Source organism: Melospiza georgiana, chromosome 29, assembly GCF_028018845.1.
Source record: "Melospiza georgiana isolate bMelGeo1 chromosome 29, bMelGeo1.pri, whole genome shotgun sequence".
In the NCBI taxonomy this organism is placed as follows: domain Eukaryota; kingdom Metazoa; phylum Chordata; class Aves; order Passeriformes; family Passerellidae; genus Melospiza; species Melospiza georgiana.
Window position 1 is genome coordinate 5,507,080 of NC_080458.1, and position 20,141 is coordinate 5,527,220.

General features: G+C 53.1%; 1 protein-coding gene across 1 annotated transcript in view; it reads right to left on the bottom strand.

The window, feature by feature from the left end:
* Nucleotides 1-257: 257 nt before the first annotated feature.
* Nucleotides 258-20,141, bottom strand: part of LRP1 (LDL receptor related protein 1) — a 129,138-nt gene continuing 109,254 nt past the window's right edge. Inside the window, exons 69-89 of the mRNA XM_058042204.1 lie at nt 18,323-18,429; nt 18,081-18,213; nt 17,468-17,587; nt 15,948-16,070; nt 14,499-14,642; nt 14,282-14,416; nt 13,378-13,497; nt 12,281-12,552; nt 11,053-11,231; nt 10,234-10,340; nt 9,924-10,040; nt 9,648-9,824; nt 8,939-9,079; nt 7,441-7,614; nt 5,638-5,799; nt 4,631-4,805; nt 3,473-3,577; nt 3,228-3,292; nt 1,667-1,754; nt 1,428-1,572; nt 258-398 (exon numbers count right to left, since the gene is read on the bottom strand). Coding sequence (XP_057898187.1) covers nt 258-398; nt 1,428-1,572; nt 1,667-1,754; nt 3,228-3,292; nt 3,473-3,577; nt 4,631-4,805; nt 5,638-5,799; nt 7,441-7,614; nt 8,939-9,079; nt 9,648-9,824; nt 9,924-10,040; nt 10,234-10,340; nt 11,053-11,231; nt 12,281-12,552; nt 13,378-13,497; nt 14,282-14,416; nt 14,499-14,642; nt 15,948-16,070; nt 17,468-17,587; nt 18,081-18,213; nt 18,323-18,429 — 2,930 coding nt within the window. The remainder of the gene's footprint in view (nt 399-1,427; nt 1,573-1,666; nt 1,755-3,227; nt 3,293-3,472; nt 3,578-4,630; nt 4,806-5,637; nt 5,800-7,440; nt 7,615-8,938; nt 9,080-9,647; nt 9,825-9,923; nt 10,041-10,233; nt 10,341-11,052; nt 11,232-12,280; nt 12,553-13,377; nt 13,498-14,281; nt 14,417-14,498; nt 14,643-15,947; nt 16,071-17,467; nt 17,588-18,080; nt 18,214-18,322; nt 18,430-20,141) is intronic.

A 20,141-nucleotide genomic window follows, 5' to 3' on the forward strand; every position in this document is an offset into this window, starting at 1 on the left:
GGGGGAAAAGGGGAATGTCAAGAGATTTCAAATAAACCAAATGTAAAGAAATTTCAAATAAACAAAAAAAAAAAAACAAAAAAAACCAAAAAAACAAACCAAAAGCCGGGTCTGGCCTGAAACCAGGGGTGGGGGGGAGAGGGGGGAAATATACAGGTAATAATACTGCTCACATAGAAAAGTAATAATCCTTCATTTGTACATTTATACAGCGGCTCGTGGCCCCCCCACCCCCGGCCCCCTCGTGCCCCCCCCATCTATGCCAGGGGGTCTGCCAGGTCGTCGTCCCCCCCCCGGGCCAGCAGCTCCCGTTTCTCGTCCGTGCTGGCCAGGGAGTTGCGGCTGTTGTGGGCGCCCATGTAGAGCGTGGCGTACACGGGGTTGGTGAAGTTGGTGGGCTGCAAAAAAAAGGGGAAAAAAGGAAAAAAAAGGTGGGAGGGGGCATAGATATCCAAACATGCCCCCCAACTGCCCAGAAATGCCATTTCTGGGGGTGGTCCCCATGCTGGTGAGAGCCCCCGGTAGATGGGACCTACTCGAGGGACATGGGGCAGCTCTGCTGGCTCTGCCTGCCCCAAAAGCTTTGTGGCCCCTCAGAGCCCCCCAGCCCTAAAATCTGAGATCCCTTAGAGCCCCCCAACCCCAAAACCTTCCAGACCCCTCAGAGCCCACCAGCCCTAAAATCTGAGACCCCTCAGAGCCCCCCAACTCCAAAACCTTTGAAACCCCTCAGAGACCCCAAAACCTTTGAGATCCCTCAGAGCCCCCCGGTCTCAAAACCTTTGTGACCCCTCAGAGACCCCAAAACCTTTCAGAATCCTCAGAGCCCCCCAGCCCCAAAATCTGAGACCCCTCTGATCCCCCAGCCCAAAAACTTTGTGACCCTTCACAGCTCCCCAGCCCCAAAACCTTTGTGAACATCCAGTGTCCCCCAGCCCCAAAATCTGAGATCCCTCAGAGCCCCCCAACTCCAAACCCTTGTGCCCCCTCAGACACCCCAAAACCTTTGAGACCCCCCCAACCTCAAAACCTTTGCAACTTTAGAGACCCCAAAGCCTTTGTGCCCCCTCAGAAACCCCACAAAACCTTTGAGACCCCTCAGAGCCCCCAACCCAAAGCTTTTGTGAAGCTTCAGAATCCCCCCCCAACCTCAAAACCTTCCAGACCCCTCAGAGCCCACCAGCCCCAAAATCTGAGACCCCTCAGAGCCCCCCAACTACAAAACCTTTGAAACCCCTCAGAGACCCCAAAACCTTTGAGACCCCTCAGCCCCAAAACCTTTGTGATCCCTCAAAGCCTTTGCAACCTCTCAGAGAACCCAAAACCTTTTGAGATCCCTTCAGTGTCCCCAAAGACTTTGTGACCCCTCAAAGCCCCACGCCAGCACTTTGGGCAGGACCCTGCAGACCCCCCCAGCCCCCCCTCACCTTGTCGGGGTCCAGGGCAAAGTCAGCATCCAGCAGCTCCCCCACGTCGTCGTCGGGCTCCCCCTCGTACATTTTGTACGTGGGGTTCCCAATCTCCACGTTCATGGCACCGTTGGTCATCCTCTGGTGCTGGAAGCCCTTGGCACTGATGGGGAGGGGGCACAGGGTCAGTGACACCCCCCCAGAGTGTCCCCCAAACCCTCCGGGGAGCTCCTGTCCCTGTCCACGGCATCACTCACCCTTTAATTCTCCATTTGTACCACACGAAAGCCACCACGGTGAGGAGGATGAGGAGCAGCAGGATGGGGATGACGATGGAGGCGGTTCCTGAGGGAGGAAGGCACAGTCAGAGCCTTGGGGACATGGGGGGGCAGCTTGGGGTGGGACTGTCCCCCCTTTCACCACAGGATGGAGGGCAGGAGGTGCTCAGGGGTAAACAGGGATCAGCAATACACCCAGGGGTGTGGTGTGGGGTGAAAGGGGGTCACACAGTGCCCCCAAATTAATCTATATCCCCCCCAAAAACCATGGGAGTGGTGTGGAGTGAAAGGGGGTCACACAGTGCCCCTGAATTAACTTATAACCCCCAAAAAACTGCCCAGCAAACTCCTGGGTGTGGTTTGGGATGGAAATGGGGTCACACAGTGCCCCCAAATTAATCTATATCCCCCAAAAAAAACCCATGGGAGTGGTGTAGAGTGAAAGGGGGTCACACAGTGCCCCCAAATTAATCTATATCCCCCAAAAAACCCCATGGGAGTGGTGTGGAGTGAAAGGGGGTCACACAGTGCCCCTAAATTAACTTATATCCCCCAAAAAACTGCCCAACAAACTCCTGGGTGTGGTTTGGGATGGAAATGGGGTCACACAGTGCCCCCAAATTAATCTATATCCCCCAAAAAAACCCATGGGAGTGGTGTGGAGTGAAAGGGGGTCACACAGTGCCCCTAAATTAACCTGCCCCCCAAAAAAAACTCCTGGGTGTGGTGTGGGATGGAAGGAGGGGTCACCCACTGCCTCTAAATTAACTTATATCCCCCAAAAACCTGCCCAACAAACTCCTGGGTGTGGTTTGGGATGGAAATGGGGGTCACACAGTGCCCCCAAATTAATCTGTATCCCCCAAAAAACCCATGGGAGTGGTGTGGAGTGAAAGGGGGTAACCTGACCCCCAAAAAAGTGCCCAAAAAACCCCTGGGTTTGGCACGGCAAGGAAAGGGGAGTGTCTCCCAGAGCCCCCCACTTAAACCTGCCCCCCAAAAACCAGCCCAAAAATCCCCCTGTGTGTGGCATAGCATGGAAGGGGGGTGCCCCCCACTGCCCCCCACTTATCCTATCCCCCATTAAACCCCCCTGTGTGTGGTGTGGGATGGAAGGAGGGGTGTCCACACTGTCCCCCACTTAACCTGCCCCCCAAAAACCAGCCCAAAAAACCCCTTGGGTGTGGTGTGGGATGGAAGAGGGGGGGTCACACACTGCCCCCAAATTAACCTGCCCATCAACAAACTGCCCCCCAAAAACCAGCCCAAAAATCCCCCTGTGTGTGGCATAGATGGAAGGGGGTGTCCCCCAGTTCTCCCCACTTTTCCTATCCCCCATTAACCCCCTGTGTGTGCATAGCATGGAAGGGGGGTGTCCCCCAGTTCTCCCCACTTCTCCTATCCCCCATTAACCCCCCTCAGTGTTGTGTGGCATAGAAGGGGGGTGTCTCCCACTGCCCCCCACTTCTCCTATCCCCCATTAACCCCCCTCAGTGTTGTGTGGCACGGAAGGGGGTGCCCCCCGTTGCCCCCCACTCACGGCCGCTCTGCTGCTCGCCCAGCACCATCTCCTCGCAGCGCGGGCCCGTCCTGCCCGCCGGGCACCTGGGGGAGAGCAGCAGGGAGAGCAGCGGGGTTAGCGGGGCAGGGCCATGCAGGGCGGGAGGGAGGGACAGCTGGGATGGGGCCGGGGCGGGGACACACATCGGGGGGGCGTCAGTGACGTCCGGAGGGACACACGGCCCCTCTGAACCCCCCCTCGAAGCTCTCCCCCTCGTCTCTTACTGGCACTCGGGCAGCTGGCTCTTGTCGCTGATGGAGCAGGTGCCGCCGTGCAGGCAGAAATTGTCACAGGTCAGGCAGCTCGGGGCGATCTTGCCATCGGGGCAGCTGGGGGGGCACAGGGGGTCAGCGCCATGGGTACCCCCGGATGCCCTGTGCCCTCCTCTGGGTGTTCTGTGCCTGCCCTGGGGTGTTCTGTGCCCGCCCTGGGGTGTTCTGTGCCCTCCTCTGGGTGTTCTGTGCCCTCCCTGGGGTGTTCTGTGCCATCCCTGGGGTGTTCTGTGCCCTCCCTGGGGTGTTCTGTGCCCTCCTCTGGGTGTTCTGTGCCATCCCTGGGGTGTTCTGTGCTCCTCTCTGAGTGTTCTGTGCCCACCCTGGGGTGTTCTGTGCTACCCCCACCTGCCCTGTGCCCCCCTCTGGGTGTTCTGTGCCATTCCTGGGGTGTTCTGTGCCCACCCTGGGTTGTTCTGTGCCATTCCTGGGGTGTTCTGTGCCATTCCTGGGGCGTTCTGTGCCCGCCCTGGGGTGTTCTGTGCCATCCGTGGGGTGTTCTGTGTCACACTGAGACACATCCACCTCCTCCTCATCCTCGCAGATTTATCCACCCTGAGTTACCCACCCAGCTCTGGCCATCCCTACCAAGTTTTTTCTGCTTTTCCCTGTGCCCGCCACCCCTTTTTCCCCCTCCACATCCTCCTCATCCTGTGTTCTGTGCCCCCTTCTGGGTGTTCTCTGCCATCCCTCGGGTGTTCTGTGCCATCCCAGGGTGTTCTGTGCCCTCCTCTGGGTGTTCTGTGCCAACCCAGGGTGTTCTGTGCCATCCCTGGGGTGTTCTGTGCCATCCTCTGGGTGTTCTGTGCCATCCCTGGGGTGTTCTGTGCCCCCCTCTGGGTGTTCTGTGCCATCCCTGGGGTGTTCTGTGCCCGCCCTGGGGTGTTCTGTGCCCGCCCTGGGGTGTTCTGTGCCCTCCCTGGGTGTTCTGTGCCATCCCTGGGGTGTTCTGTGTCACACTGAGACACATCCACCTCCTCCTCATCCTCGCAGATTTATCCACCCTGAGTTACCCACCCAGCTCTGGCCGTCCCTACCAAGTTTTTTCTGCTTTTCCCTGCGCCCACCACCCCGTTTCCCCCCCTCCAGCCCCACATTCCCAACACCTACATGCAGGAGACCTCTCCACTCTGCTTGTTGATGCTGCACTTGCCCTCCTGGCAGCGGGAGCACTTGTTCTCCTGGCACTGGGCACCCTCGAACTGAGGGGGGCAGCGGCACTGCTTGGCACCGCTGGCTGTCATCTGGCACACGCCGTCGTTCTCGCAGTAATCAAAGCATTGTCCTGTGGGGGGGACAAGGGGCTCAGGGTGGGCAGCGCCTCCAGAGGAGCCCCCCAACCCCACAGCAAAGAGGGGGAGCTGGAAATCCAACCCCATGGGGGCTGCTCTCAGGGATTCCCACAAACGAGGGGGAGATGGGAGCCCAATCCTTTGGTGTTGTCACCAGAGGGGACGTAGAGGGTGGGAAAAACACAGAAGAGGGTTGGCAGCTCGACACTCTGGCATTGTCCCCAGAGGTGTGACCCCAGGCACCTCCAGGTGAGGGACACCCATCCTTCTCATCCCACACTGATGTTCCCAGACATTCCCAAATGAGGGACACCCACCCTTTTAACATCCCAATTGTTGTCCCCAGATGTCCCCAAATGAGGGACACCCACCCTTTTAACACCCAAATTGTCCCCAGACATCCCCAAATGAGTGACACCCACCCTTTTAACACCCAAATCGTCCCCAGACGTCCCCAAATGAGTGTCCCCCACCCTCCCAGTGCCCCGGTGCTGTCCCCAGATGTTCCCAAATCAGTGACACGCACCCTTTTAACACCCAAATCGTCCCCAGACATCCCCAAATGAGTGACACCCACCCTTTTAACACCCAAATTGTCCCCAGACACCCCCAAATGAGTGTCCCCCACCCTCCCAGCGCCCCGGTGCTGTCCCCAAATGAAAGACACCCACCGTTTTAACACCCAAATTGTCCCCAGACATCCCCAAATGAGTGACACCCACCCTTTTAACACCCAAATTGTCCCCAGACGCCCCCAACTGAGTGCCACCCACCCCCCTGACGTGCCCCCCGCCGTGCCAGCCGTGTCCCAGCGGTGCCACTCACGGTACTGGCAGCGGTCCCCGATGAAGGAGGGCGGGCAGCGGCAGCTGGGCTGGTTGCCCTGGTTGACGCTGCAGCTGCCGTTGTGCTGGCAGTAACGCGAGCACACCTGCTGGTTACACCTGGGGCCCGTGAAACCCGTGGGGCAGCGGCAGGTGGGCATTCCTGGGGAGAAATAACGCGTTAGTTCCTTCTGTAGGACTGTCAGGACAGACAGACACGAGAGATCTCTGTCGCCAGGGTGTGGGATTTGGGGTTTATTGCAAAGGGCCAAGGGCAGGGAGCTGCTGGGAGCTGCCAGGCACAGCTCAGAGCAGCCCCAAGAGAAGAAAGGGGTAAAGAGAGAGGTAAAGAGGGTAAAGAGAGAGGTAAAGAGAGGGGAAAAGAGGATGAGAGAGTGAGTGAGGCTCCCATTACAATACAATAAATCTTCTGGTCGTGGAATTTGGGGTTTATTGCAAAGGGCCAAGTGTAGGGAGCTGCTGGGAGCTGCCAGACACAGCTGGAGCAGGACTGAGAGAGGGAGAGAGAGGTAAAGAGGCTGAGAGAGCGAGGTTCCCATTATAAATCTTCTTTTGGTTGTGGAATTTGGGGTTTATTGAAGTGCAGGGATCTGTTTGGAGCTGCCAACCACAGCTCAGAGCAGGACTGAGAGAAGAGAGGGGTAGAGAGGATGAGAGGGGGAGAGAGTAAGAGGATGAGAGAGCGAGGTTCCCATTCCAATACAATAAATCATCTTCTGTGTTGAATATTCTGATTCTCACTAACCAATCTAGTCCAAGATACAAATCCTACAGCATTTCCATACAGCCTATAAGAATCATTACATCACCATACTGTGCTACATTTTAAACCCTAAAAACTCCTCTTTGGGCCCCTTCTGCCAAGCAAGTATAAACTTGCTTTCATTTCCGTCTCGCTTATATTTTCCATATTCTCGAAATCTTTTGCCAGGCAATCATATTTGCAAGGCTTTCCTGTTTCATCTTCCCCAACACTTCACCTGTCTGTCTGTGTGTCTGTCTGTCTGTCTGTGTGTGATCCCCCCCAGCTCACCTAAACTCGCTTTCATTTCAATCTCGCTTATAGTTTCCATATTTTCAAATTCTTTTGCCAGATCTTCCCTAACATCCCCACCTCTCTGTCTGTGTCTCTGACCTCTCTGTCCGTGTGTCTGTCTGTCTGTGACCCCCTCTGGTTCACCTAAACTTGCTTTCATTTCAACCTGACTTATAGTCTAACTATTCCCAAAAATCTTTTGCCAGGCAATCCTATTTATGAGGCTTTCCTGTTTCATCTCCCCAACACTCCACCTGTCTGTCTGTGTGTCTGTCTGTGTGTCTGTCTGTGACCCTCCCAGCTCACCTAAACTTGCTTTCGCTCCAATCTCACTCATAGTTTCCATATCCTCACAATCTTCTGCCAAGCAATCCTATTTATAAGGCTTTCTGTTTCATCTTCCCCAACATCCTCACCTGTCTGTGTGTGTGTCTGTCTGTGTGTCTGTCTGTCCGTGATCCAACCTGGCTCACCTACACTTGCTTTCACTTCAATCTCACTTATATTTTCCATATTCTCAAAATCTTTTGCCAGACAATCATATTTATAAGCCTTTCCTGTTTCATCTTCCCTGACTGTCTGTGTGTCTGTCCGCCTGGTTCACCTAAACTTCCATTCCATTTCCATCTCACTTATAGTTTCCATATTCTCAAACTCAATCATATTTACAAGGCCTTCCTGTTCCATCTCCCCCAACAGCCCACCTGTCTGTCTGTGTGTCCGTCCGTCCGTGACCCCCTGGCTCACCTGAGGGGGAGGCAGCGCAGGTGCCCCCGTTCTGGCAGAAGCCTGAGCACTGGTTGATCTGGCACCTGTCCCCGCTGTAGTGGGGTTGGCATCGACACTTTGCCTGCTTGCGGGCATTCAGGAAGCAGCTGCCACCGTTCAGGCACTCCAGGTCACACGTGTCGGTGGTGGGCACTGCCAGGGAGGGGTGAAAAAATGTGAAAAATATAAAAAATGTGCGTGGTTTATGCTTGGTTTTTGGTGAATATTCAGGTGAATGTTATATGTGTTGTGTTAGAAAGTGATGGTGCATTAGGCCTCTTAAGTAGTGTGGTGGGGTTAAATATAAATATAAATATAAATATAAATATAAATATAAATATAAATATAAATATAAATATAAATATAAATATAACTACAAATATAAATATAAATATAAATATAAATATAAATATAAATATAAATATAAATATAAATATAAGTATGCAGATATAGATGTATATATAGATATAGATATAGATATAGATAAAAATAAATATAAACAAGGCATAGATATAGATATACAGATATAAATATGGATATAAATTTATAGACATAAATAAATATAAATACAAATAAGATATAGATGATATAGATATAGATGATATAGATATAGATATAAATATACCTAAATATACCTAAATATAAATATATAGATATAGATATAGATATAGATATAAATAAATATAAATAAGGTATAGATATAGATATACAGATACAGATATAAATATGGATATAAATTTATAGATATAAATATAAACATAAATAGATATAAATACAAATAAGATATAGATGATATAGATATAGATGATATAGATATAGATGATATAGATATAGATATAAATATACCTAAATATACCTAAATATAAATATATAGATATAGATATAGATACAGATATAGATATAGATATAGATATAGATATAGATATAAATAAATATAAATAAGGCATAGATATACAGATACAGATATAAATATGGATAAAAATTTATAGACATAAATATAAACATAAAATAAATATAAATACAAATAAGATATAGATGATATAGATATAGATGATATAGATATAGATATAAATATACCTAAATATACCTAAATATAAATATATAGATATAGATATAGATATATAGATATAGATATAAATAAATATAAATAAGGCATAGATATAGATATACAGATATAAATATGGATATAAATTTATAGACATAAATATAAACACAAATAAATATAAATACAAATAAGATATAGATGATATAGATATAGATGATATAGATATAGATATAGATATAAATATACCTAAATATACCTAAATATAAATATAAATATAAATATAAATATAAATATAAATATAAATATAAATATAAATATAAATATAAATATAGATGCACAGAGGCATGGAGGGGATGGAAGCGAGCAGGGCTGCGCTGGCAGGACCCAACCTCCCTCCTCATCCTCATCCTCACCTTCTCTGGTGTCACCTACCTACAGGGGACACGGTGGGCGAGGGGACAACCACACAGGTGCCATTGTCCAGGCGTTTGCCATTGGGGCAGGTGCACACGGGGCCACTGGGGCTGAGCAGGCAGAGCCACTCGCACTTCTTACGGTCACAAGGGTTGGTCACTGCAGGAGGAAAGGGCACAGATGGTGAGGACAGCCAGGTGGTGACCCATAGCCCTTCTTGCTCCTCTAGGACATTCCCCTCCACAGCTCTGTGCTGCCCCATCCATGCTCTGAGGTCCTGAGGTTGCCACCTGGACAGCTGGACTCTCCAAAACCACTTCATCAACCCCCAGCTCTGCCCACCCAGACATCCTCACTTTGGGCAGGAATTTGGGGGTCTGAGTCCCCTCAAACTCAATGTAGGAGGAGAGGGCACAGATGGTGAGGACAGCAGGGTGGTGACAGCATGGTGACCCACAACTCTTCTTGCTCCTCTAGGACATTCCACAGCTCTGTGGTGTCCCATCCATGCCCTGAGGTCACCACCTGGCCAGCTGGACTCCCCAAATCCACCTCACCAACCCCCTGCTCTGCCCACCCAGACACCCCCACTTTGAGTAGAACTTGGGGGTCTGAGTCCCCTCTTCCCAATCCCTCCCTCACCCTCCGGCACCTCACACCCGGTATCACCCCCTGGCACCTCCCCACCACCCCAGGAGCAGGGTGGGGGTCCCAGGCCCTCACCCACCCTCTGGCTGCTTGTACTGGTGGTAGAGCACCACGTCGGTGGCGTGGTTGAGGCCGGAGGTCAGGTTGGTGACGGGCTTTTGCCCAAACTTGTGGATCTTGAAGATGCGGTTGTTGATGTAGGTGACGCCGTAGATGTAGTCCTCAAAGATGTCGATGCTGAACGGGTGGCTCAGCCCTGGGGAAGCCAGCAGAAGACATGTGGAGGCAGGAATTTGGGGATTTGGGGATTTGGGGTGGGTTCTGAGGCCAGGGACCCCCATGGAACATCCCTTACCCTTCTTGTTGTCGATGGCCACCACGGGGTCGGTGCCGTTGAGGCGGATGCTGCCGATGACGGAGAGCTTGGCATCAGCCCAGTACAGCCTCTCATTGTGGTAATCCACAGCCAGACCTGGGGGGACACAGCCCTCAGTGAGCCCTCAAGCCCCTCCTGAGCAGCTGACCCACAGAGCAGCACCCCCACTTGCCCTACACCCTTCTGCCATGGGGCTCTGAGCCCTCAGAACAACCCTCCCCAACAGAAATGGGTTGAATGTGTCCCCATCGTGGCTTTTGTCCCCCTTCCTGTCACCTGTCTGCCTCACCTGTTGGCCACTGGATGTTGTCCTGCACCAGGGTCTCCCGCAGAGTCCCATCCATGGCAGCTGTCTCGATCTTGGGGTGATTGCCCCAGTCTGACCAGTACATGGTTCTGTAAGGACACAGGCAGGTCAATCCCAGGGGAATTGAAGAAACCCTCCCACACCATCCCCACCAGGATGTGGGGGTCACCAGGAGTCACCTGGAGTCACCAGGCAACTCAAGAAGGCACAGAGAGTGATCCTGGGACACATGGGTGGTGAGGCGAGTGCTGTGAGGGATGGACAGAGGGATGGGAAGTCCCAGGGGAACTTTCCATCCACAGTTGTCAATTCCGGACAGCCCAATGACCAAGGAGGAGAAACCCTCCCACATCACCCCCATGGCATCCTGGAGCCACTAGGCAACTCTGGGGCAACTCGAGAAGACACAGAGAGTGACCCATGGGTGGGTTTGTGGTGAAGGGAGAGTGATGAGGGATGGACAGAGGGATAGGAAGTCCCAGAGGAAGAGGACAACCCAATGACCAGGGAGGAGAAACTCTCCCACACCATCCCCACAGCATCCTGGAGTCACCAGGCAACTTGAGAAGACACAAAGCGTGACACTGGGACACACGGGTGGGTGAGGGCTGGGCAGAGGGATGGGAAGTCCCAGAGGAACAGGACAGACCAATAACCAGGGAGGAAAAATCCTCCCACATCATCCCCATGGTATCCTGGAGTCACCAGACAACTTGAGAAGACACAGAGCATGATCCTGGGACACATGGGTGATGAGGGGAGTGCTGTGAGGGACAGACAGAAGGATGGGAAGTCCCTCACCCCCTCAGTGGGTCCACCACGATGGCGTGGGGCTCGTCGATCATCCCCGAGATCAGCGTCTTGCGGTTCTCGCCCTTCATCTGCGCCACCTCGATCACGTCCCGCCCCGAGTCCGTCCAGTAGATGTTCCCGGCCACCCAATCGATGGCGATTCCCCTTGGCATCTTCAACCCTGAGATCTGCGTGGGGCAGTGTTGTGGTGTGATGGAACAGCCTGTCTCAGTCATGCTGGTTCTTTCCCCAGGTGTGCCAATCACCTCTCCCTTCCCCTCCCTTTCCCCTGCTAAGTGCTGTCTGTCAATCTTGGCATTCTAGAAAGGGGTGGAGTGATTGGTGAAGTTCAAAAGAGGCCTCTCAGCCCTGGGGGACATTGGGCCATCCAGGTGTCACTTGTCCCTTTGTCCCTCCCCTCCTCTACCTGTCTGGTAGCTCCCTACCCCTTCCCTGCCCCTCTCCCCGGGGTTAAAAGGAAACAGCAACCACGGGCTCAGGGAGTTCTGCTGGAGCTGCTGCTGCATTCAGAGGCCTGTGGGCCACAACAAAGCTCTGGATCCAAACCCTCCAGCAGAACCGACTCCTTCACCATGGCCTTAAAGCTTCTCCACCAGGGTAAACCTGAGCTCCTGCAAGCCTGGACTTGTCCCAAGCACCCAGCTGCAATATCCAGCTGGCCAAAGGTGTCTCTGGGGTGAAACCACCACAGCTGCTGCCTTTGGTCAAGCAGCAAGGACTGGACAAGCCCAGGCATGTTCCATCCAGCTATATTGGTGTTTAATTCCAATATAATGGCGCCCAATGTGAGGCAGCTCCATCCTGGGGATGGATCAGTCAGGGAAGAGACCCCTGAGGTGAAACCACCACAGCTGCTGCCTTTGGTCAAGCAGCAAGAGCCAGACAAGCCCAGGCATGTTCCACCCATCTATATTGGTATTTAATTCCAATATCTTGGTGCCCAACATGGGACAGATCGATCCTGGGGACGGATCAGTCAGGGAAGACACCTTTGAGGTGGCACCCTCACTTTTGTTGCAATATCCAGCCAGCCAAAGGTGTCTCTGAGGTGAAACCACCACAGTTGCTGCCTCTGGTCAAGCAGCAAGGGCCAGATGAACCCAGGCAGGTCCCATCCGGCTCTATTCGTATTTAATTCCAATAGGGCAGAGTGGGGACAGTGAGAGGAGAGGAAACCACCAGCCCATCCCTCCATGCCCTGGCAGAGCTCGCTCACGTTCAGGTGGGTGACGCCGCCGTCGATCTGGCGCCGGTTGCGGTTGGAGGCGGTGGAGGCGGACGAGGAGGCGGGCAGCTCCCGGTAGGAGATCCTGCCCGTGTGCCAGTTGGTCCAGTAGATCTTGTTGCCCTTGACGTAGATGTCCATGGCGTCGATGCGCACGTTCTCATCGCCCTGGAAGGCCGGCTCGTAGGCAGAGTTGGGGTTGAAGGGGTACATGCTCCTGATCTTGTTGTCGTCTGCGATGTAGAGGATCTGGTGCTCAGAGCCTGAAGAGGAAGAGGAAGAGCAGGAGAGGTTGGCATGAGTTGGATGTAGAAGATCTGGTGCTCAGAGCCTCAAGAGGAAGAGGAGAGGTTGGCATGGGTTGGACTGGGAAGAGGGGCTCAGCCAGGAGTGGGGATCTCCTGATCTTGTTGTCATCTGTGATGTGGAGGAGGAGGAGGAGGAGGAGGAGGAGGAGGAGGAGGAGGAAGAGGAGGAGGAGGAGGAAGAGGAGGAGGAGGAGGAAGAGGAGGAGGAGGAGAAGGACAAGGATGAGGACAAGGGGGACGAGGAGGACAAGGACGAGGAGGAGGAGGAGGAGGAGGAGGACGAGTAGAGGTTGGCATGGGTTGGACAGGGAAGAGGGGCTCAGCCAGGAGTGGGGATCTCCTGATCTTGTCATCTGCGATGTAGAGGATCTGGTGCTCAGAGCCTGAAGAGGAGGAGGAGGAGGAGGAGGATTGACAGAGCTGCATTTCATTTGGGTCTGTGGGGTCTCTGTGGGGTCTGTGAGGTCTCTGTGGGGTCTTTGGGATTCAATGGGATCTGTGGGGTCTCTGTGGGGTCTTTGGGATTCAATGGGATCTGTGGGGTCTCTGTGGGGTCTGTGGGGTCCCCGTGGGTCTGTGGGGTCCCCGTTGGATCTCTGGGACTCAATGGGATCTGTGGGGTCTCTGTGGGGTCCCTGTGGGTCTGTGAGGTCTCTGTGGAGTCTCTCTGGGGTCTATGGGACTCAATGGATTGGAGGGAAGAGCAAAGGATTCCCACAGGAGCTCTGGGGGGCTCCTGGGCACACACAGAACCCACGTGAGTCCCTGTTCCCTCCTGACCTTCTGCCTTGCACATGTTGTCCGTCTTCATGAAGTTCTTGGCACAGCTGCAGACGTGGGAGCCCTTGGTGTTGTTGCAGAGCTGGGAGCAGGTCCCAAAGCGCAGGCACTCGTTGATGTCTGGGCAGGGGGAGGTGGAATCAGGGGAAGAACAAAAAACTGCCCCCACAGACCCCAAGGACACCATCCTTGCCACCCCACCCCATCCCAGCTGTGAAATCACATCTCAGTGGTAAAAACCAGAATTCACAGCCCGATCCTGAGGCCTCTCCAGCAGCAGCAGGAAATACCTTGGCAAAAATTCTGGAACCTTCTGGAAGCCTCTATGGCAGGTACAGTAGGAGGTGGACTGGGACTGGACACAGTGGGCCTTATCCCCAACATGGTGGTGTTGGACACAGTGGGCCTCATCCCCAACATGGTGGTGTTGGACACAGTGGGCCTCATCCCCAACATGGTGGTGTTGGACACAGTGGGCCTCATCCCCACACATGGTGGTGTTGATCATCCCCACACATGATGGTGTTGGACACAGTAGGCCTCATCTCCACACATGGCGGTGTTGGACACAATGGGCCTCATCCCCACACATGATGGTGTTGGACACAGTAGGCCTCATCTCCACACATGGCGGTGTTGGACACAGTGGGCCTCATCCCCACACATGGTGGTGTTGATCATCCCCACACATGATGGTGTTGGACACAGTAGGCCTCATGTCCACACATGGTGGTGTTGGACACAGTGGGCCTCATCCCCACACATGATGGTATTGGACTCACTGGGTCTGATCCCCAACATGGTGGTGTTGGACACCATGGGCCTCATCCCACCTGTGAAATCACACCTCACTGATAAAAACCAAACCCCACAGCCCAATCCTGAGGCCTCTCCAGCAGCATACCTTGGCAAAAATTCTTGTCTGGAACCTTCTGGAAGCCTCTACGGCAGGTGCAGTAGGAGGTGGACTGGGACTGGACGCAGTGGGCCTCGTCTCCACACATGGTGGTGTTGGTCTTGCAGTCATATGACTTGTGCTCTGTGGTGGGACACGTGTGTCACACGCGTGTCACAGCGAGTCCCCCCCAGTCCCCACCATGCCCCCCAGCTCCCCCACCCACCTTGGGAGCAGGATTCCTCATCAGAGCCATCTCCACAGTCATCGAAGAAGTTGCAGCGGAGGTTGGCACTGATGCACTTCTTGTTCCCACACAGGAACTCATTCTTGTCCTGGCTGCAGCTCTTGGGCTTGGCCGTGGGTGACTCTGAGGGTGAGGGACAGCAGATGTGACCCCCATGTCCACGGGACCCTCTGGGAGCAGGCAGGGACTTGGGACCTTGCATCCACAACCCCAATTTCGTGAGGAAAGACCAAAAGCCAACCCCAATCCCTGATTTCGTGAGGAAAGACCAAAAGCCAACCCTTACACCTGATTTTGGGAGGTAAGACTGGGCAAAGCCAACCCCTACACCTGATTTTGGGAGGAAAGACTGGGAAAAGCCAACCCCAACACCTGATTTTGGGAGGAAAGACCAAAAGCCAACCCCAACACCTGATTTTGGAAGAAAGACTGGGCAAAGCCAACCCCAAGACCTGATTTTGGGAAGAAAGACCAAAAGCCAACCCCAACAGCTGGGCTGAACTTTGGGCTCTGGGAGGGCCTTCCCAAAGGCCAACAGTGACTTCCAGGCAGCTTGGCCAGGCAGGCTCAGGCCTGTGAGGCTCAGAAAACCACAATGCCTGCCATGCTCCTGCTTCTCTCCCAGGCTTCCAGTTCCATGCCTTCTCCCTGAATATGTCTCACAGTTTCCATCTCCTGATGTGCTGTGAAAGCCTCCTGTGGCCTGGAGAGCACACCAAGGAGAGCAAAGGGCAGCAGATGTCACTGGTGTCTTGCCCCCATCTCCCCACTGCTCAAGCAGCACCCTTTGGACATGTTCTCTTCCAGGCTTCCAGCTTCATGCCTTCTCTCTGAATATATATCACAGTTTCCATGTGCTGTGAAAGCCATGACACCTCCTGTGGCCAGGAGAGCACACCAAAGGAGCGCAAATGGCAGCAGATGTCACCAGAGCCAGCACTGGTGTCCTGTTCCCATCTCCCATCTCCCCACTGCTCAAGCAGCACCCTTTGGACATGTTCTCTCCCAGGCTTCCAGTTTCATGCCCTCTCTCTGAATATGTACCACAGCTTCCATCTCCTGATGTGCTGTGAAAGCCTCCTGTGACCAGGAGAGCACATCAAGGAGCACAAAGAGCAGCAGATGTCACTGGCGTCCTGTCCCCTTCTCCCCACTGCTCAAACAGCACCTTTTGGAGACATTTCTGTCCCAGGCTTCCAGTTTCATGCCTTCTCCCTGAATATGCACCACAGTTTCCATGTCCTGATGTGCTTGGAAAGCCATGACACCTGCTGCATACCAAGGAGTCAGGCAGCGCAAACGGCAGCAGATGTCACCGGTGTCCTGCCCCCATCTCCTCACTGCTCCAGCAGCACCCTTTGGACCTGAGCAGCATTTCAGAGCTGCAATGGCAGAGCTGAGGGAGAAGGATCAGCCCCCCTCACTCACCGCAGTCCTTCTCATCCGTGTTGTCTCCACAGTTGTCGATCCCGTCGCACTGCCGACCGATCCACAGACACACGCGGTCGTTCTTGCAGCGGAACGGTCTGTTGGGGGGACACTGGAATTTCACTGCACCAGCAAACAGAAACAAACGGTGACGGTGAAAGGAGACGCCGGAGCCAGGCTGTCACACATGTCACACGAGCTGCTGCTCGGCCTCTGCCCCCACTCAGCTCTCCGCTAAGGGCTGTCCCACGCGGCCCAGAGGGCTCCGGAGGCTGAAGCAAAGAGACTGAAGCAGAGACAATCTGGCTGCTGTGAGCCCCTCTCCTCACCCAGCCCACTCCCCATCACCAGCCCCTCAATCAGAGTCACCTCCTGACACAGACATGGTTTATGAAAATTCCTTTACTTAGCATTTTTTCTCCTAAGAAACTGAGGGGACATGTCAGTCCTCCCTCCTCATCAGCAGCCCCTCAATCAGAGTCACCCCCTGACACAGACATCTTTGATGAAAAATCCTTTACTTAGGATTTTTTCTCCTAAGAAGCCAAGAGGCCTCAAGAATAAAATGTAAACATTGATTATCTGCTGCTGTGGAATGCAACAGGTGCATCTGTGATTGGTCTCAGAGTTGTTTCTAATTAATGGCCAATCACAGTCAGCTGGCTCAGATGTTCTGTCCCAGACAGAAGCTTTTGTTATCATTCCTTCTTTTTCTATTCTTAGCTAACCTTCTGATGAAATCCTTTATTCTATTCTTTTAGTATAGTTTTAATATTATATAATATAGTATATAATATATATGCATATATATAATATAATAAAATGATATAATTCTAATAATATAATATAATATTATATAATATAATATAATATAATATAATATAATATAATATAATATAATATAATATAATATAATATAATATAATATAATATAATATAATATAATATAATATAATATATTAAATAATAATATTAAATGTATTTAAAATAATCTATTAAAATTAATTATAAATTAAATTTAAATTAATTTTAAATTAATTATAAATGAAATTATAAATGTATTAATATTAAGTATACTTATGAAATTAAGAATAATATATTAAAATGTATTATGAATATATTAGATATTATATTAGAAATATATTATATATTATAAACAATATAATAATATTAAAATTATTAAAAATGATGTATTAAAATATATCTTCTAAATCTATTATATATTATATTAGAAATATATTTTATATTATAAATAATAATATTATTAAAATTATTATTGATAATATTAAAATAATAAATCAAGCCTTCTGAAACATAGAGTCAAATCCTATCTCTTCCCTCATCTTCAGACCCCTGTGAACTCGATCACAACCTCCAAGCCCTCACCTGCACCAGCCACCCCCCAGAGGTCCCCCCCAGACCCTCTGGTCCCCCTCTAATCCCCCTCTGGTGCTCAGGCTCCAGGAGTGTCCCCCCCATCCTGGGCTATGGGGCTTGGGGACAGGGGCAGTGTCACTCACAGCACTCCTCAGGATTCTCGTCTGAGTTGTCCCCACAATCGTCCTCCCCGTCACACTTCCAGGCCAGGGGCTTGCACAGGGTGTTGTTGCACTGGAACTCGTCCAGGGGACACGTGCGGACTGTGACAGAGCAAGGGGGGACATGTCAGTGCAGGAGGGGACATGGCAGGGCAAGGGGGGACATGGCAGGGCAAGGGGGGACATGTCAGTGCAGGAGGGGACATGGCAGAGCAAGGGGGGACATGGCAGAGCAAGGGGGGACATGGCAGGGCAAGGGGGTGATGTGTCAGTGCAACAGGGGATGTGTCAGGGCAAGGGGGACATGGCAGAACAACAGGGGACACATCAGTGCAAGAGGGGACATGTCACTGCAAGAGGGGACACGTCATCTCATGCTTCCCTCCTGCCAAACCCCCACCCTGGGGCTGCAATTCCAATTTCCCACATGCACAGGGGGGTCTCCAGAGCTGAGGCATTTCCATGTCCGTGCACGCTCCAGATTGGGACACACACACACAGAGCAGCACTCCCACCCATAGCAGGGACACAGTGACACCAGGGCAGGGATTGGGGGACACCAGCAGCCCCGGGGGACACCCAGCAGTGCCATTACCCCCTGTGCCACAGTTCTCCTCGTCGCTGCCATCCATGCAGTCGGCGTCGGCGTCGCAGCGCCAGCGCATGGGGATGCAGTGCCCGTTCTTGCACTTGAACTGGTCAAACTCGCAGCGAGGGGTGCAGTCTTTCTGCAGGGGACAAGCAAGGGACACAGTGGGCATGGCAGGCCCCTGTGCTGTTGCCACAGCCCCAGGGCAGGGGCAGAAGGGAGGTTTTGTGTCCCCATCCTGCTCGTACCTCGTCAGAGCCATCGGCGCAGTCGTGGTCGCCGTCGCATTTCCACCTGCCTGCGATGCAGCGGCCGTTGGCGCAGGAGAACTCGCTCTCAGAGCAGGGCCTGGGTGCTGGGGACAGAGCACAGAGGGTGCCCTGAGCGTGGGGACAGCCTGTGAGGGCAGGGGGTGTCCCTGGCCAGCAGCTGTGGGGGCACAGGGTGACAGGGACACTGGGGACAGGGGGTACAGGCAGAGCTGTGGGAGCTCACAGAGGGGCACAGCTGGTACCAACTCCCACCACTCCCTGTGGGGGTTCTGGGGGACACTGTGGCCCTGTGGAGGTTTTGGGGGACACTGTGGCCACACAGCCTGGCTGTCAGGGTGCTGGGGACAGAGCACAGAGTGTGAGGACAGCCTGTGAGGGCAGGGGGTGTCCCTGGTCAGCAGCTGGGGGGGCACAGGGTGACACAGACACATGGCCGGTAGCACTGGGGACAGGGGATACAGGCAGAGCTACCAGAGGAGCACAGCTGGTATCAACTCCCAAACCCTTCCCACACCATCCCTGTGGGGGTTTTGGGGGACACTGTGGTCACTGAGGTCACTCCTCTCCACAGGGCAGCACCAGCCCCACTGCTGCCCACCCCAGCTGCAGGAGGAACTGCAGCAGTGCCCTGGCAGTGCCCAGCCTCACCCCTGTGCCCCCTCACAGGGCGTGGGCACAGCTCACAGCTCACTGGCACAGCCTGTGCCACATCCAGCAGGATGGCACCTGGCACAGCCGCCCACCTGGGATGGCTTTTGGGACCCTTCCCCTCCCTATAGCCCCCACAGGGGTATTGGGGCACAGGGACCCCCCACTCATGGCACAGAACTGTGGGGAACAGGGGGTGTCCAGAGGGAGCAGGGAGAGGTGGGGATGGGGTTTGGAGCCAAATCCAAGCCATGCAGAGCCCTGCAGAGCAGCAGGGTCAGACCCTCCCCAGTTCCATGGATGGAGATGCTTGTGCTGATGCTCAATAAATCCACCTGGATTGTCCAGTCCCACCTAGAAATTATTGTCTTCATTGGGTTTTAGAGAGAGACTGTAACACGGAATTAAAAGATTTTGGCAGGAACCTACCTCTGAGCGCCCCATAACGACAGTGTGGAAATGGAGAAAAACATAAGATGAGGTGAAATGGCACAAAACTCAAAAAACACACGACGGGAAACCAACAGAAAAGAAAAAACACAAAAGCTGCACCCTGAAGAGCTGCAGGAAGATCAGAGAGACCCAGTGGGCACTGTGGGGTGGGACAGGATCAAGCAGAGACCCTGGTGCCATCCCGTGGGCAGCCTGGAACCCCTTTGGGTGCTGTGGGGTGGGCAGCAAACCCTGGTGCCATCCCATGGGCAGCTTGGGACCCTCTGTGTGTCCCCACTGTCATCCCAGGCGGCACTGCCAGGCAGGGGGTGACACAGGGGGTGATGATTGGTGGCAAAGCAGGACAAGGTGCCCTCAGGTGACTCTGCTGGGCTCCTCACGCTGCTGCAGGGAGGGTGTTGGGGTCACCCCTTGAGTGTCACTTGTCACCTCTGGGGTGTCTCATTGGCACAGGGACAGGGTCAGTGCTGTCCCCACAGGAGGGCATGGATGGGATAGGGACAGGGACAGGGACGGGGACAGGGTCAGCACTGCCCCAAAGGAGGGCATGGATGGCACAGGGACAGTGACAAGGACAGGGTCACCATTGCCCCAAAGAAGGGCATGGATGGCACAGGGACAGTGACAGGGACATTTTTGCCCCAAAGGAGGGCATGGATGGCACAGGGACAGCCCTGTCCTGGCTGGGGTGGCC